Raw genomic sequence first — 18,215 nt, 5'->3', positions numbered from 1 at the left:
CGGTCTTAAAATACATCATCATCATCATTTTTTACAGCATGTTGTTCTCTACTTGCCTACCTATAGAAAAACTCTACTTACTCCATTCACTTGCTAAAGTATATTACTTGTAACTCCCTGCATCCATTAATTTTGAAAATTTTTGTGCAGAGAAACAGTATTTCAGGAAGGGTGGCTTGAAGGACATTGCATCTCTACTTTTTCAGCTATTTTAAAATGTCTCTCAGAGTCATCTCCTGTTATCAAAAACCTAAATGACAGGGTTGACTTGAAATATTCAAAAAGTATGCTTGAAATTCTCTTTGTCAGCGTCCTCTTAAGTCCTCCAAGGAGTCGGTCCTTTTTTAAGTTGCCCTTAACTTTCTAGAAAATCTTCCTAGGAAACGAGGACATACTGATAAATGTGTAATCTCAAGTTCTCCATGTTAGAGAAGAACGAGGAAAAGAAACATTGATTTGTTGTTGCTCTTTTCAGGTTCTGTGTATTGGTATTTTGTCCTACTGAATTATGTTAAAGATGAAGATTTGGCTGGGTGCAGCACAGCTTGTGCATCTTTGCTTACTGCTGTGTCCAGACAGCTACAGAACAGGCTAACACCAATGGAGGCGTTACTTCAGACAAGGTAATTACATAATGACTAATAATGGACCTCTCTGCATATAATACCACCTTTGCACAGAACTGTTACTGTATATTTGCTTAAATTTTCTTGGAAAAGTATAATTTATGCTTAATCTTTTTCCAAATGATGTTATATTTAAATACTTAAAAGTGGTATTTCCTGCCAATGGAAGAAGCATTTAAGGTAATTTCTTCCTCTACTGTTAAAATTTTGTAGGTGGAGTTAGGGACATCACTTACTGTCAACAGTATTCTTCAGTTACTGGTTGATTTTCTAAAACTTAAACATAGTGCAATAAGTAGGTAAAGTTCAGATTTGAGTTCTTGCCTGATCTTCAATATTTGAAGTACTCTTTTATTTAGAAAGATGATTTTGTAAGCTTTTTAGATTAGAAATCTTGATGTTTATAAAATTTTATCCAAAGCCTTATTTTCTGCTGAATCAGCATATTGATTGACGTGAGGGAGGGGTGCCTGCTCCAGTCTGCAGATGAATATTCAGTCTTGGTTTCAGTAGCTACTGATTTATTGGAATCTCTGGGCCATGTATTTTGGAGTATAGATTTGCAGGGAACACAGTTGAGGCTCACTGAATTTGATGGGTTCAGTCTGGTTAGTGTGTCCTGCCCTGTGTGAAACTGCTTTTAAGACTAAGTAAATAGATACTTTGTTAATTAGATGGCTGACAGGAATATTATTAGGACATTATTTTATTTTTCAGATATGGATTATACAGTTCACCATTTGATCCAGTCCTGTTTGATTTGGAGATGAGTGGCTCTTCTTGTAAAAATGTGTACAACAGTAGCATTGGTGTCCAGTCAGATGAAATTGATTTATCAGATGTCCTTTCAGGTAGTAACTTCTTTTATTAAAGAATGTCTGAATTTTGTATCTTCAGTTTGAGCTACGGTGGACTCGGTAGATGGCAGTTACTTCATTGTCTTTAAAAACTGAAGTTCTTTAGAACTTAACTATAACATTGGTGAAACATTAAACTATTTGCCTTTATTTCTAAAGTCCCCCACTCACAGAATTTTAAAGTTATTTTGAAAGGTTTGTGAATTTGTTTTTTTGTTTGTTTGTTTCACTGCATGTCAGTGGGATTCAGTGCTCATAAGAGACTGTTTAAAATTTGATTTTTGTAGACTTTTTAGTTTTATTTGGTGTACCTTTGTAGTTCATAAAATTAAAGAACATGTTATTTCATATTTCAGAAAATAAAATTTATATAAACTTAAAATAAACAAAGATGCAGAAAGAAAATATAATTTTCATCACATAGTGCCCGATTCTTCTGTCAAAACTTTGAACGTAGTGTTACGTGTATCCTTGTATAAATTTTGAAGAATATGCTTTAGAATTGAGTGTAAAACACTATTTGTGTAATTTTTTCTAGTACTAGAGTTTGGTGTTTCTCTAGTGTTAGATGAAACAATGATCAGTTTATTTTTTTAATTTTCTTCTATCTTCATGAACTTATTACAAGTGTTGCTTAGTAAAACAAAATGTTAACAAGATTTATTTAAGTAAGTTTGGGAAGTTAGTTTCATTTACTTTAAAGTGAATTATGAACTGTGAAAAAAGCAAAAGAGAAAAGTCAAATACACAAATATAAATAAAAGGTAAAATGCCTACCTCTCAATCCTCTTAGGTTAGTTACATTGTTAGCAGGATGTTTAGCTATTTAGACTTGTATTACACATGTTCATGAACATTTTTAATGAAAAAGCTCATACTACACTTAACTGGTCTGTTTAACAACTTCTGCTGCCTTGAGTGTATGTGTTATCTCCTTGGTTTGATGATTTAGGCTCTGACTGCTTTATGCCAGTCTCTCTCCTCCCACTTCAGTTTATGAGGGGTTAGAACTTGTTACTATTTCGTAGTAATCTGAATGGCTGCTCAGTTGTTTTTGTGCAATCCTGCTTTTTGTTTCAAGGAAAACAGTGTCTCCTGTTTGTGAGTTTTTTTAATGCCATGTCCATTGTTAAAGTACTTTGTAAGTTTGTGAATTTATACATCTTCTCTAATTGAAGTTGGAGTAGCAGCTGCAATTCTCCATGGCTGTTGCCTTTTTAAGATTAATTCAGTTTTTAAAACTTGTCTCCTTATTAGGCTTGGCGTTAATTAATGATTGTGCATTGAGTTCCCTATACAGAATTATATTGTTGTTAACAACCATTTGATCAATAAATATGAGAGATGCCCTCTCAAAAAAAAAACAAAAAACTTGTCTCCTTTCTGTATTAGGAAATGGGAAGGTCAGTAGTTGCACAGCTGCTGAAGGTAGTTTCACCTCTCTCACTGGACTTCTGGAAGTTGAACCTCTGCACTTTACTTGTGTGTCAACTAGTGATGGAACCAGAATAGAAAGGGATGATGCAAGTACGTTTACTGGTATATACCTTCTTTTATTACATATTTTATGTTGTAGTGAATTATGAAGTGATATGTAAGTATTTAAGTATCAGTTTATAGTATATGTAAGTTCCTTTGTTGTCATGTTTAGTAGAAACCTACTAAATGGAGGGACATTTGGGGAAAAATCATAGGCAGTTTTATTTTATATTCTTTTCAAAGACAGTTAATAAGGTTTTTTTCCTACCTTCTAGAACACTATCTTAAGTCCTTTTGTTTTTACATGTGCATGTTTGGAAGCCTTTTAACTTGGAAAATATCAAATGTAATGAAAGGAAAGGGAAGAGTGCATGAGACTATTTTCATTGTCCAGCTTCCACCATCAGCTGGTGGCTAGTCTTGTGCGCAGTTTCGGCATCATAATGTTACTTTTTACATTGAAGGTTAAAAGTATAGTTTTTAATGCCTTTGAGAAGGCTGAGATGAGTGAAGAGGGAATACTATTTTTAGCCAGATTAAAGCAATTTTGGATATATGAACCAATATTTGAGTGTGTGGATTATGCCGTATTGTTGATATTTTAAATGAATAATCTTGTCTATTTTATATGTCTTCTTTTCTGTGTTTTTTTCTCACATTGTGGGATCAGTGTTTATACTGTCTTGGCACAGATCATTGAAGCTTGAAGCTTCTGTATTAAGAATACAGAATAACTGAAGAATATTGGTATAGTTTTTATATTTATATTCAATCACAGAAGAGTTTGACAATTGTCTTAATTAAATTCTGCTGTTGTTGGGTTTGTGTTTTTGTTTTCTTCAACAGTTTAACAGAAAACAAGAAAAATTTAATTTTTCACTTTGTTTCAAAATGGCAGAGGCTTTTAAGAGGAGTGATATAGTCTTTTTTTGAGTGCCTTTTCATTCAAAGTCATTGTATATCTCCTAATTATGGAAGTGACCACTAAGTGAAATTTATGGCTTATGTAGTTTAGATGAGAGTTTCAATTAAAATCTAATATTTCTTTTATATGGAGATGTCAGAAGGGTCAAAATTTATTTGTGTTTGTTTTCTTGGACTATTACAGTCATTTTGTAGAAACTTAGAGATTTACACTGGAATGGAAAGAAACATGCCATGCCAAGAAATTGAACTTTCAGAGAATTCTTTAGTTATAAATCAGACTGCTTTATCTTGGAATTGTCATGAAATTATCTATAGTTTTTATTTTCGGAAAACTCAAGTGTTTGAATAAGTAATGCCTTCAGAAGGTATAAAATTTAAAACATAAAAGATTAGGTTTGAAAAAGAGAAGTATTCTTTCACAGTTTTCACTTATTTCCTCCCCTGTAATGCAAGCAATGAAATCACTTTCTTCTCTTTCCCAAGGTAGTCTGTACCTATACAAGCAGTCAGCTCTGTGTTCTACCCAGGCTGATACCACCACCAGCAGAGGGATTTTTATAAAATGTTAGGGCAGAGTCCTGACAGTTGATCATAAGGTGCTAAAAGATGACTGTAGTCTCTCATCTTCCTGTTTACTTTTTTTTTTTTGAAACATGCTAATTGTGAAATATAGCGCCCATACAGAAAAGTGCAGAAAACAATTATATAGCTCAGCAGTTTATCATAACACAAACCGTCCTTGTGACCACCAAGTCAAGAAATAACATTTCCAGCAGTCTAAAAGGTGCCTTCAAGCCCCCTTCCACTTATTTTTCCCTCATTATCTCTGAAAAGTATAAACACTGTCCTAAATTTTAGAGTAGTCATTTCTTAGTGTTTGTTCCTTTGTATAACCACTTAATTATGCATTCTTATACACTGGTTGAATAGGGCCTTTATACTATAGAATTGAATTGACGTATTTTTTGGTCTGCTTTTCAGTGTTATGATTGTTAAATTCATTCATATGATTGCTTATAGATGGGTTTTTTTTCACTGCTGTTTAAGATTCTGTTGTCTGAATAAAATAAAATTTATATATCCAGTGTTGATTTGTGCGCTCTTGATTGACATTAGAGTTTTTCCATTATGGTTGTCTTAGTATTAACACTGTTCTTTTGGGTATGAATGTAAAAGTTGATTTGCTGTGTCATAGGGCTTTCATATGTTCAACTTTTGTAAGTAACATCAAAGAAATGCGTTTCTTAATTTCCAAATACATGAAGATTTTCTAGTGGCCATCTTACTGATTTCGATTTAAATTGCTGTGGGATCAAAAGAAATACTGTTTTTAACCTTGCAAAATTTACTTTTTGTAAAGGATAGGTTTTTATAAATACTCTATGAATGCTTGACAATGTTTGCTTTGTACTTGTTGGTGAAATGTACTCATTATGTATCTCTCCAATTGGGCGAGTTTGCTAATTGGGTTCTTTAAATTCTCTGTTTTATTTTTATCTATTTGCTGTTTTTAGTTAATAAGATCAGTATACTAAATTCTTGTCACAGTACTTGTGGATTTGTCTATTTCAATTTAATCAATTTATTTTTTGTATATTTTGAAACTGCTATACAAATTTAGATGGTGTCTTTTTTTGTGAATTGAATATTTCAACATTAGGAATTATCTCTTTATCTCAATGATTGCTATTTTTCCTAAAAGTACTTTGTTTGGGATTTATATACCTAGCATCAGCTTTCCTTAGTTACTATTTGTATGGTATGTTTTTCCTTTTACTTTCAGTTTTTCAGTGTCTTCCTTATATCTTTATACACACCTTTTATAAGTAGCATGCAGTTCTTTTTTTTAAACCAATCTAATTAATACTTTGTCTTTCAGTTAGAGCATTTTGTTTATTTACATTTAATGTAATTTGTGTTTACCATGTGTTTTATATATTCTGTCAGATTTTTCATCTTGCCAGTTAGATGTTTCTTTTTTTTCTATTCTTTTTTGGGCAGATGATTATAGTTTTATTGGGCAATTTTTCTACTTTTTACTCTTTTTAGCAGTTATCTCAGAGACCATAATATACACATACCCTTGACATTCTGAAGTCCAATTGCTGTTTTTACAACATAGTGCAAATATCTTTATTTAACATTATCAGCTTTCTGAATTATATGGTGTTGTCATTTAAACCTTAATTTTATGTATATTTTAATTCCCATAATACATTATTATTAGAGTTATATTCAGTATTCATTAATCTTTATCTCATAATTCCTTTTTTTATTCCTCTTTATTTTTGTGCCTTTGAGCTTTAATCTGGTATGATTTTCTTTTTTGTCTGAAAACTACTCAGGTGTATTTTTGGTTCTGTCTACTGATAATGCATTAATCAGTTTTTGGAAAAATTTGAAATACTTTTTGAATAATTAGATGAACAAACCATGTAGCCATTATCCAGTTTCTAATATTATTCATATTTTCACATTTCTTTTATCTTTTTTTTTCTTTGCTCAGGCACTTCAAAACAGAACCTAAGTATTATATCATATTTAGTTTTGTGTACATAACACATACATAAATGCCTTAAAAATATGGATATCCTGCTTAATAACTGATGCCAAAATTTTTATCATAGTCATCTAAATTAACTATAGTTTCTCATGATCATTTTTATCATAATCAAATTAGCATAATTGATTCCATGGTACCATCTGTATTTCAATGCATAATTAAATTTTTCTAAATATCACCATAACATTTTATATTTGGCTTATTTGGATCCAGAGGTGTCATCTTCATTCTTCAAGTATATCTTCACATGTTATAGAATTCTAACTTACCTATTATTTCCTTTGTGATTTAAAGAAAATCTCTTTGTCCTTTATCTTACACTGTTTTTGTTAGACATCACCTGTCAAAGTCTTATATAGTGTTTAAGGTCTCTGTCAATTCTCTAGCTGTTTTGAGATTCATTCACATTCTTCCTTCCCACAATGGTTTTTAGCATTTTTCTGTGATGTTCCTGCATGTGGTTTCATTTGTATTTATCCTGCCTGTAATTCATAGGGTTTCTTGAGTACTTACCTGATGTCTTCCATCAGCTTTAGAAAGATCTCAGCCATTAACTTTTTAAGCATTGCATCTGCCCTGTTTTCCTGTCTTCTCTCATTTTGCATTTACAGTTTCATGTATGTTCCACCTCATCACTATAACTGATACAAGTTTCAAAAATTTTATTTCTTTTTACTGTGGGTATTTTCTTCTACCTCATCTTAGGTTACTAATGTATGAAAAAAAATACTCTCCTTTTCCACTCTACTACATAGTTGCCTCTGTTAAAAGCCATGTGTCTGCTATATGTGTGGATCAGTATATATTCGACTGGTCAGTTTGTCTAGTCTTATAGGAATACCTCATTGTCTTAACTATTGTAACCTTATATTGTCTTAAATTTGATAGTATAAATCCACTTATTTTGTTTGTCTTTCTCTTTTGGTAAATGTAAAAAATCACAATGTTGTGCAGTCATCACCACTATCTAGTTTCAGAACATTTCCATTACCACAAAAAGAAACCCCATAGCCATTAGCAGTCACTCTCAATTTACCTCTTCCCCATCTCCTGGCAATCACCAATCTATTTTGTGTGTCTGTGAATTTGCCTACACCAGGCATTTCATGTAAAAATGGAATCATACAATATGTGGCCTTTTTGTCTGGTTTCTTTCACTTACTATAATGTTTTTTTAAAAAGTTTCATCTGTTTAGCATGTATCAGTAAATCATGCCTTTTTATGTCTGAATAATACTTCATTGCATGGCTATGCCACTTAAATTTTTTTTTGATATACCACATTTTGTTTATCGACTCAGTAGTTAGTGGACATGTGGGTTTCTTTGTTTTGGCTATTAAGAAAAATACTTAAAATGCTGTGAACATTTTTGTATAAGTTTTTATGTGACTATGTTTCCAGTTCACTTGCATATATACTTGGGATTAGAATCTACTAACTTTCTTAGAGAAAGTCTTAAAGATTCCAGGTCTTTTATACTCCCATTTTTTTCCCCAGCTTAATATGTTGAGATATAACTGACAAATAACATAGAGCTAGTTTTAGGTGTGCAGTGTGTTGGTTTGACACATTTATGTATTATAAAATGATTATCACCATAGCATTAGCTAGTATGTCTATCCTGTCACCTAATTACCATTTCTTTTTTGTGGTGAGAACATTTAAGATCTACTCTGTTAGCAACTTTCAAGTTTATAATACAGTATTATTGGGTATAATAATGCTGTACCTAATAGCTCTGTATTTCCATAAAACTTTTAGAATCAGTTTGTCAATTTCTACACAAAAAATCTTATTATTTTTATTTTTAATTTGGAATTTTCATATAAATTAGTTTGGGAGAACTGACATCTTAATAAGATTTAAGCCTTTCAGTCCATTAACATGGTATATTCCTCAGTGTATTTAGGTCTTCAGTTTCTCTTGTTGATATTTTGTAGTTTTCAGTGTAGAAGTTTTGCACATCTTTTTTAGATTTATACCTAGCTATTTGAGTTTTTATGCTATTACAAGTGATATTTTTCTCAATTTTATTTCCATTCTTTTGTTGCTTGTGTGTACAAATATAATGGACTTGTGTATATTAATCTCATATGTGGTGACACTGCTATACTAGCTTACTAATTTTAATTGTTTGCAGATTCTTAGAGATATTTTTATATACACAGTCATGTTATCTGTTAATAAAGATAGAGTTACTTAGTTATTTTTCTAATCATTATATCTGTTATTTCCTTTTCTCATTTTGTTGTGCTTCCTAGGACTTTCTGCATGATGTTTAATAGAAACGGTGGTAATAGTTGTCTTTGTCTTGTTCTCACCTCCATTTTTTATATCTTGTTTTTGAGGCCTTTAGTATAAAAATAGAAAGGGATATTGAAAGCTCAGACTATTTAAAATATTTTAAATTAGTTTTGTAGTAGTAGAATTACTTATTTTTCTTGGATTGTTTGACTCTTCTGTGTTTGTAGTGACTTAATTTTCCCATAAATATTATCTGGGCATTAGATTTTAAAGTCAGTAAAGGGCTAAATAAACCATTACATGGTTAAATAATTACCCAGAATGTACAACATAAATCTAATACTTTCCCCTCTAGAATTGGAATCAGTAGCTGTTGCTTTGCTGAAACATAGATGGGACAGATAGATTTCATTTTGAGGCACACAGTTTATATAAGATATGATCGTTCTTTTCTTTCACCAAGCTTGTATAGTTGAATTCATGTAAGTTAAATAAAATGTACTGTGTCTGCACCATAGTAAATGCATTTTTTTGAGAAAATTTTTAATTGTGAGAGGCTATTCACTGTTTTATCATTTACTGCAATCTCATTGAATATACCTTAATTTTTTGGATTGCTTATTTGAAATCTGGCATAATAGAGCATTGTTAGATATTAAAATAGGCTGTCAGGTTACCTGGTTTTTTTTCCCCCCTTTTCAAGTGTTTATGAGCAGACTACTTCCCTCAACTTTAGACTCATTATCTGTAAAACCGGGTAACAGTAGTACCCGCATTATGTGTCATTGCAAAGATTAAATGAATTGATGTTACTTTCACGCTTAGCACTGTGCCACACCATGGCTTTGGCTTCACACAGCCCTAGGTCTAGTTCTACCACTTTCAGCTCCATAGGGTAAATTCTCTGAGCCATTTATTTAATCAAAGACAACACAGAATGTAGTATCCTCTCCGTAGGGTTTTCATTTGTTGAATACAGTAATTGACTAAAACTGTCATGTGTTAGTTGACACTAAACATTTGCTATTATTGTAGTGGTTATCTTTCCCCAATCTAACTTTCTAGTAGAAGTCTGTTATAATAGAAATGTTGATGCTGTTACTAGGTTTGATCTCTACTTGTTTTAGGCTGACCTCTTTGATTAAATTGTGAAATGAAGTTTTTTAATTCAGGCTTTCCCAAAGTATTTTTCACAAATACTGGTAAATATTTAATGGGAAAAGAGTTATTTTATAGTGTATGTTGGAATTACATCGAAAAGGAAAATCAAAGATATTTTTTAACTGGTAGGATACTTCATAGAGCCTTTAATGGTAACGACGTTCATGGGTAAGCAGTTTGTGTCAGGTTTATTTAACTGTGCATGGGATGTGATTGGGAAACGTGGTGGGAAACATGACTTCACATGTCCTGTGTGGGCCACATTCTCTCTAGGATATGCTTTAAAATGAGGAAATAAGTGTCATCAGTCTTGCAAAATAATTTTCTTAAAGTTGAAAGATTTTTGAGCTTTCTAGGGAGAGAGGTTTTGTTGTAAGAAAACCTAATAAAGCAAAATTTAGTTAATTTTTTAATCTCAAATTGTATAATAAGATTACTTCTATTTTGTATTCTCATTTTAACAGTATTCATTGAAATTTCTTTGGTGCTGAAAATACTTTTTAAACTCAAAAGTATCCTGATTTTCTTTGATTTAGTAATCATTCCTGGATCACTTAAAGTTGAGTACTGTTGTCATCAGTATACTTTAACCATTAAGATTTCCTTATTTATACTCTCTAGATTCCTATCTTTTAAAATGGAAATCAACTTTGGTTTTAATCTCACACTAGTATACTTTTAATATGTTTCTCCACAAACCTTTTCTTCATCCTGTTTTTTTTTTTTATCCCTTGTCTTATGCCAGTGAGTTCCTTCGGGGTTACTCCTGCAGTAGGTGGACTATCATCGGGGACAGTTGGGGAAGCTTCGACAGCCCTGAGTTCAGCAGCCCAGGTAGCTTTGCAGTCTCTCTCTCATGCAATGGCTTCAGCCGAACAACAGCTACAGGTGCTGCAAGAGAAACAGCAGCAGCTTTTGAAGCTTCAGCAACAGGTTGGAGACTATTTGGCTCTTTGTTCATGCTGTCTCTAAACTTCAAAAGCTGAAAAAAGTACTATAAAAATGACCGTTATTTTCATAAAGGAAAGTAGGTTGACCGATCTCAGCTAATCATTTTCTACAAAAATTGAGGTAACGTCCTTGTGATATATTAAAAATTTTTTAAATATGTAAATGCATTTATTTGATAAATATCTCAGGGAATATAATTGATACTTTTTTTCAGTCTTAAAGTAAAATCCATAATCCATTCTCACTCTGTTTAAATAGTCTTGGTCAAACATTTCAGTTACCAGTTACACTTTTTATGGATTGAGGGACCTAAAACAACATTTTAAAGACCAATTAAATTAATGTGAATTAAAATTTAGTAATAATGATAGATGTTTTGGTGATTTCATAGTGGTCTATGTGCAACTTATGCAATTCCAGGTGACAAATTGTGTCAGGTTAGGCAATATGAGAATCTACCTCCTGTTAGTGTTTTGTTTTGAGGACAACTTTCCCTATTTACATTTAATTGTTCTACTTCCTTTCCACCTTTGCCTTGCGAGTTCTAGTTCCAAAATACACAGGAAATTTTATATAATGTTTAAGCAAGTATATATAGCAAAGAAATATTCCATTTATATTGAGTCCATTTTTTACTTTATTTCAATTTAATTAGGACCCAGTTAATCATGTTTATCTTCATAATCTGTACCTGTGTAGTAGTAGTCCCCACAATCTAGGGTAGGCAAGATTTGTCTATATTTGTTGCTTTTACTTCTTTTACAGAAAGCAAAGCTGGAAGCCAAGTTACATCAGACAACAGCTGCAGCAGCCGCGGCCGCATCGGCTGCATCGGCAGTAGGTCCTGTTCACAGCTCTGTGCCTTCCAACCCAGGGGCAGCCCCGGGATTCTTCATCCATCCGTCTGATGTCATTCCACCCACTCCGAAAACAACACCACTATTTATGACTCCACCACTCACCCCACCCAATGAAGCAGTTTCCGTTGTGATTAATGCTGAACTTGCACAGCTTTTCCCAGGCTCAGTTATTGATCCCCCAACAGTCAATCTTGCTGCACATAACAAAAATTCCAACAAGTCCAGAATGGTAAATTACTGTATTTTAAGTAGGTGTTCACTTAGATGTTTAAAAGTGTGTTAGTATATTCTCTAACTTTAGAAGGCAAACTTGATATATATCAAATTAGATTGTTTTCTTTTATAAAATAATATAGAATTATATATCATGAAATGAGACTTGTTAGTTTGATGTATTAATGGTTACTGGTTTTTACAGAACAAAAGCAGTATCAATAAGAGTTATACTTTTTTCTTTTCTAGAATCCGCTTGGTTCTGGTCTAGCCCTTGCAATTTCTCATGCTTCACACTTTCTTCAACCTCCACCTCATCAGTCTATTATTATAGAGCGAATGCATTCAGGTAATCATTGACTTTCTTAAAATACTTCTCTTCACTAGTGTGCTGGCTCTTTGAATAATTAATATTCTGTAGTTTAATATTTCCTTGTGAATGCATAACATCTGCTCTTGGGTAAGTATATTTTACCAAGAATAAGCACTGCATAAAGCTCAACCTGTGTGCTCACTACATGGAGTGGGAAAGTGCTGCTAAGTAGATTCAATAGTTCTCTCCAAACAGTGGATTTGATCTGTATGTAAGTCTTACCTGTTGAACTATGATTGACACAGATAATAGATATCTGCCTCCATTGTAGCTGCTCAATATGTTTATGCTAGAAACCAAAAGTATTCATAAGGCTGTCATTCATAAGGAACTGTTTCTTGAGTAGACAGAATTACTGCCAACTATAATAACCAAGATTAATAACACTTCATGGTCTCTGGATAAGTCATATTTTACCTAAGCTTTTACCATGCTTGTATGTTAGAGACCTGTGGTTGGGATGGTTGCTTTTAATTAGAGCATTTTTACTAATAAATTGCAGGCATTTTTGCCTAATAATCTTACCAACTGTTAGTTCTGGGCCTGAGCAGCAGCAGAATTCAACAAAATCTTCAGGCATGTTGTATAGGATGAAGTAATAGGAATGTTGTCCATACTGTAACACTTTTCACTATCTGAAGAGTTGAACCATGTTTGCTTTATTGCAGTGGGCTGTTTTCTTTTTGAAAGAGAGAGTTTTTTAAAAATAATAAAATTTTTAGTGGTGTTTTCTGCCCAACTAATCATCCACTGATAACATTAGTGTTTTATAACAGTTAGAGTGAAATTTGTTGGGAATTTTTATAAAGTGTGAGCAGTTGTTTATACTATGATTTATTTTTTATGCATGGAATTGACTGTGTCACATAAGCCCTCTCAGAAAAATTACGTTCTTCATTCGTTGCTTAATAGTTTTTCTGTTTAGGGAAATACTAGCAACTGCCTTGTTTTTTTTAAACTAGGTACACTGAGATAGCACTTGCCCTAGAAGTTTAATTTAATAGGGTTCCTTCACTGTAAAAAGGTATCTGATAAGGTTACTAGCCATCCTTTACCCCAACCTAATAAAGAAGAAAAAGAATTATGATACTATTAATGAATTTGTCTACTGTTTTATTAATTGAACTTATTCCTGAAATGTGTGTGAGATGAGAGATGTAAATCTGCTCTTTCTTCCGTTCCTCTCAGATCATTCTTGCCTTTCATTAGTGTGAGCATCTCAGCCATGTCAAGTGTGATTCTCGTGCTTACACAAAAAAGACATACTACCTCTTTAGTGTGGCCCTTAAGAGTAAGCCATCTACTTCATGTACTACTCAGCTAAAGAGACAGTGATGTATCTATCAGTGCTGGGGGAAAAACATTGTTTGAGATAAACTGTATCTGTCTCCTTTGAAGGATCTTCCTAAGGGAGTTTTTTAACAGTAATAATGGCTACATATGAGCTCAGCCTTATACTTTTACTTTACTTCTTTACCCCAGTGTAAGATACAACTCCTTTAGAAGTTAAGGCTTAAGAAAACTAAAATCAAGTAATACAATTTGATATTATTAAGACCTCTAGTTGTGAAATGAAAAAAACAAAAAGAGCCCAAAACACTGAAAGAAGAACAGATAGGTACTTTATAGACTTCATCTATATACTGTTTTAGCTGATTTAATTTTTTTACTCTAATAATACTTTAAGTTAGGCTTTATGAATAGTTGATTGCCTTCATGTACTCTTGTATATATTTTACTTAAGTCTTAGGGTTCAGAACCAAAATAAATTGAGGTTTCAGAATATTTTTAAATGAGAATTACTTATTTACTTTTCTTCTCATTTGTTTGTAGTTTCATATATTAAGATGAGTGTTCCCAACTACTTTGAGTCTATCTTTTGGTTAGTAATAGATGGTGTTTTTCGTCAGCTGTTGTGTTCTCTGTCATAGGAGCAAGGAGATTTGTGACCTTGGATTTTGGCAGACCCATACTGTTGACAGATGTATTGATTCCCACTTGTGGAGACTTGGCCTCCTTGTCAATTGACATTTGGACATTAGGAGAAGAGGTAGATGGGAGGCGATTGGTAGTGGCAACTGATATAAGCACCCATTCACTAATTCTGCATGACTTGATACCACCTCCTGTGTGCAGATTCATGAAGGTAAAGAACTTTAAGAAAGAGAATTGATATGCTTTCCATGTTTGTAACAAGCTATGAGAAATACTTAGACATACAATTTGAAAGCATACCTTTTAAATTGTCTTTTTAATAAGTACATTGCTCAGAATTTCATTGTTGCTAATGGGTGTGTAGTATATTTATATTTTTTCATTTCAGATCACCGTCATTGGACGTTATGGAAGTACAAATGCCAGAGCCAAAATCCCATTAGGATTTTATTATGGTCATACCTATATTTTGCCTTGGGAAAGTGAACTGAAGTTAATGCATGATCCTCTAAGGGGAGAGGGAGAATCCGTAAACCAACCAGAAATTGACCAGCATTTAGCAATGATGGTTGCTCTACAGGAGGATATACAATGCAGGTTAGAAAATTGAAATACATTTTAATCTTATTGAACTACTATATTTTTGTGTGATGCCTGGTGTATATTTGTATATTTGTCTTTTCATAGACATACAGAAAGGAACAAAAGTAGGATACAGGCATGTTGCAGTAATATTTAATGCATTAAAATATTGTGATTAAATGGCTTCATTTATTTAGTACTTATCAATTGATTAATTCTTTTTAATGGTTATATGTTAACATGTGTTAGAAATTTAATTTTTAGTGTATTTATACATGTACATCAAAGAGAACATCGCAGGAATTATTTTGTACATTTACTGTTTTCCTGTAGGTACAACTTAGCTTGTCATCGGTTGGAAACACTTTTGCAAAGTATCGACCTTCCTCCGCTCAACAGTGCTAACAATGCACAGTACTTTTTGCGAAAGCCAGACAAGGCAGTTGAAGAAGACAGTAGAGTTTTTTCTGCCTATCAGGATTGTATTCAGCTACAGCTACAACTCAACTTGTCTCATAATGCAGTGCAGAGGCTCAAAGTAGCTCTAGGTGCAAGTCGGAAGATGTTGAATGAAACATCGGATCCAGACGATTTAATTCAGACGTCTTCCACAGAGCAGTTACGTACTATCATCAGATACTTACTGGATACTTTGCTCAGCCTTCTTCACTCTTCCAACGGTTTGTATTTGACTTAAGAACTTTGAAGGCTAGGAATATATTTGATATGATTTTATTGTGTGTTTTGTTGTGTTATTTTTTCCTGGGTATTGTTTATTTTGATATCCTTTCCAATGTATTTACGAAATGTGTTTTTAGGTTAACTCATTTCCTCCCGTATTTCTACTTGTTTTCATAAATAGAATTTATTTTTTTCTTGATTTTTCTGCTATTGATGTGTCACATCATTTTGTTACTGGCAAAATAATAAATATTGGTTAGAAATGCAACAGTGAAAATTATAAATAAATTGCTGTGATTTTTTTAGCCAGGAGGTATTTTTTGATCATTACACATGTAACACAAACACATACTGACACAGCCATCTGATTCACTCATCTCTACATAAAAGAAATATAACTGATTTAAATGCTAGCTCTTCTCCTTTCTAAGTATTTGATAAAAATTAAAATTCTATATACAAGGAGTAAATAAGTGAATAGCAAAATAAATAGAATATAATTGTGCATTGATTGCTGGTAAAGAAGAAAGCATATTTAGGCATGGTGATTTTGATACTACAGCATACAGTTAAAAATAGAAAATTTTACTATTTTCTTTTTTGTAATAGGCCACTCTGTTCCTGCAGTTTTGCAGAGCACATTTCATGCCCAGGCCTGTGAAGAGCTTTTTAAACACTTGTGCATCAGTGGAACCCCAAAGATTCGGTTGCATACTGGTCTTCTACTTGTTCAACTCTGTGGTGGTGAAAGATGGTGGGGTCAGTTTCTTTCTAATGTTCTTCAGGAATTGTACAATTCAGAGCAGCTTCTCATCTTTCCACAGGATAGGTAGGTCAGAAAAAATTGGAGTTATTTGTCATTAGTGATTTGTACTTCTCATAGTCAAAAATCAGATTTTGAAATCCTGTGTATGTGGATACTAGGGGTAGAGAAATGAAGCATGTCTTTTTGGGTAATGCCCACTGAAGGGCATATGGAAGGAGATTGTACATCATATAGATTACATTCTTTAGTTGACTAATTGAATCTGTAGAGTTTATAGATCTGTGTTTACAATCATTTCCTAACAAATCATGTTACCTTATGTGTTAAAATTATTTTTTTTTGAAGTTATGGTAAAGTTCTCTCCTTGATTTCTTGTGGTAAAGTTAGAAAATATAACCAATAGCTTGAAAAAGAGGTAATTTTAATATTGTGGTTCCAGCTATAAATCCTGCTAAGAACCAAATATTTTATCATTACTTTATTTAATTTCAGTGTAAATTATTTTTAAAGTGAACAATTAGTTGATTCATACTGGGTATTTTATTTATATATTTTTTAGGGTCTTCATGTTACTTTCCTGCATTGGGCAAAGGTCACTTAGTAATAGTGGAGTGTTAGAAAGCTTACTTAATCTGTTGGATGATTTACTGTCACCTCTTCAGCCTCAGTTACCGGTGCATAGGAGGACAGAAGGTACTAATTTAAAACAGTGATCTTTAGTAAAAGCATAAAATTGCTATAAATACTACTTTTCTGAAGTGGCTACTCTGAAATACTTATTTTAATATTCATTGCTATGTATTTTGTTAATGTATATTTTTATGATGTAGATTTTTCAGCAGGACCAGCTAACCATTGTCATATAGTTATTGCTTTTTAAAATTGATTGTCTTTTCATTATTTGAATTTTGAATTTAGATATTGTTATACTGTGTTGTTTTCTATGCTGTCATGACTAAAATGAAACTTAGTAAGTATTAGCTTTAAGACACCATTGCTGTTCTGGTTATTTATAATGAGTTTCATTTGAGCAAGAAAATTGTTTCTGGAATAAAAACTTTAGAACATAGTCTAAAACTATATGAATTACAAAATGAGAGATAAATTTTTTATTTCAGTCCTGTAGGACTAAGGCTAGGATCTTATACCTTGTTTTATGGTTTGTTATTACCTGCTAGATTCAACTTACAATTAAGAATCTATTTTTGTACTATGGAGTATCTGTTTTACATTAGATTCAATGTGTTACTCAATTTAGGACCATAGGTTCCATTTTGAGACCTGCTATAAATAAATATTAGTGTTAGTAATGATGTGCTTTGGATTTATACAATGTTTATCTCACAATTATTTTGTAATACTTCATTGGTACTCCTAGAGTCACCTGATTTTTTTCCCCGTTTCATCTCTGTACAGGAGTACTAGATATTCCTATGATCAGTTGGGTTGTTATGCTGGTGTCCAGGTTGCTGGATTATGTGGCAACTGTTGAAGATGAAGCAGCAGCTGCTAAGAAACCTTTGAATGGTAAAGACAGGGAGAGGTTTCTGACAGGTACCAGAGGTTTATAATAATCTATTGATGGGGATTTTGAGAAACTATGCAGTTATTCCAGAACAGGCTAGTGGCCTGGAGAGTCCAGCTGTATGTAATTTATGTAAAATATGAACTAACTTTACCAGGAATCTTTGTAAGGATAGAATGTACTATTGAAAGGCTTTATGGACGAGCCACTGGTCTGAACATGACTTCTAGTTCCAAATACAACTGTCTTTCACAAAGTTTCCCCCAAGCTCATTTAAATGCTTTATAGTAACATTATAACAACATACATATAAATGAAGTAAGAGTAGGAAATCTGTGAAGAGCTGGTGTATTTGTATCTTATTTTAGTATAGAGTATCATTCCATTTGCCATTATAAAGTATAGTTCTACTAATTAACTGCAAATGTCTCATATGCTTAAGAATGGAAATGCTCAGATTTGTTTTGAGTT

General features: G+C 32.6%; 1 protein-coding gene across 19 annotated transcripts in view; it reads left to right on the top strand.

Moving 5' to 3' along the window:
• The window catches only part of BIRC6 (baculoviral IAP repeat containing 6), a 285,292-nt gene that overhangs the window by 75,681 nt on the left and 191,396 nt on the right, over positions 1 to 18,215 (top strand). For 12 of the 19 annotated variants that reach the window (XR_008995888.1, XR_005033811.2, XR_008995886.1 and 9 more), the window contains 12 exons: positions 476 to 623; positions 1,344 to 1,477; positions 2,876 to 3,022; positions 10,604 to 10,791; positions 11,575 to 11,898; positions 12,132 to 12,231; positions 14,187 to 14,401; positions 14,579 to 14,787; positions 15,106 to 15,452; positions 16,063 to 16,282; positions 16,779 to 16,912; positions 17,636 to 17,773. Coding sequence is in view for 15 of the 19 variants with exons in the window: in XM_036931655.2 (XP_036787550.2) it covers positions 476 to 623; positions 1,344 to 1,477; positions 2,876 to 3,022; positions 10,604 to 10,791; positions 11,575 to 11,898; positions 12,132 to 12,231; positions 14,187 to 14,401; positions 14,579 to 14,787; positions 15,106 to 15,452; positions 16,063 to 16,282; positions 16,779 to 16,912; positions 17,636 to 17,773 (2,304 nt within the window). In the remaining 4 variants the exon portion in view is untranslated. The remainder of the gene's footprint in view (positions 1 to 475; positions 624 to 1,343; positions 1,478 to 2,875; positions 3,023 to 10,603; positions 10,792 to 11,574; positions 11,899 to 12,131; positions 12,232 to 14,186; positions 14,402 to 14,578; positions 14,788 to 15,105; positions 15,453 to 16,062; positions 16,283 to 16,778; positions 16,913 to 17,635; positions 17,774 to 18,215) is intronic. The other 7 variants (XM_036931659.2, XM_036931657.2, XM_057497290.1 and 4 more) reach the window with 6 other exon arrangements.

The sequence above is a fragment of the Manis pentadactyla genome, chromosome 2 (genome assembly GCF_030020395.1).
Source record: "Manis pentadactyla isolate mManPen7 chromosome 2, mManPen7.hap1, whole genome shotgun sequence".
Classification (NCBI taxonomy): Eukaryota; Metazoa; Chordata; class Mammalia; order Pholidota; family Manidae; genus Manis; species Manis pentadactyla.
Note: the sequence above shows the minus strand (reverse complement) of the source record. Positions and strands in the feature narration are given on the sequence as shown.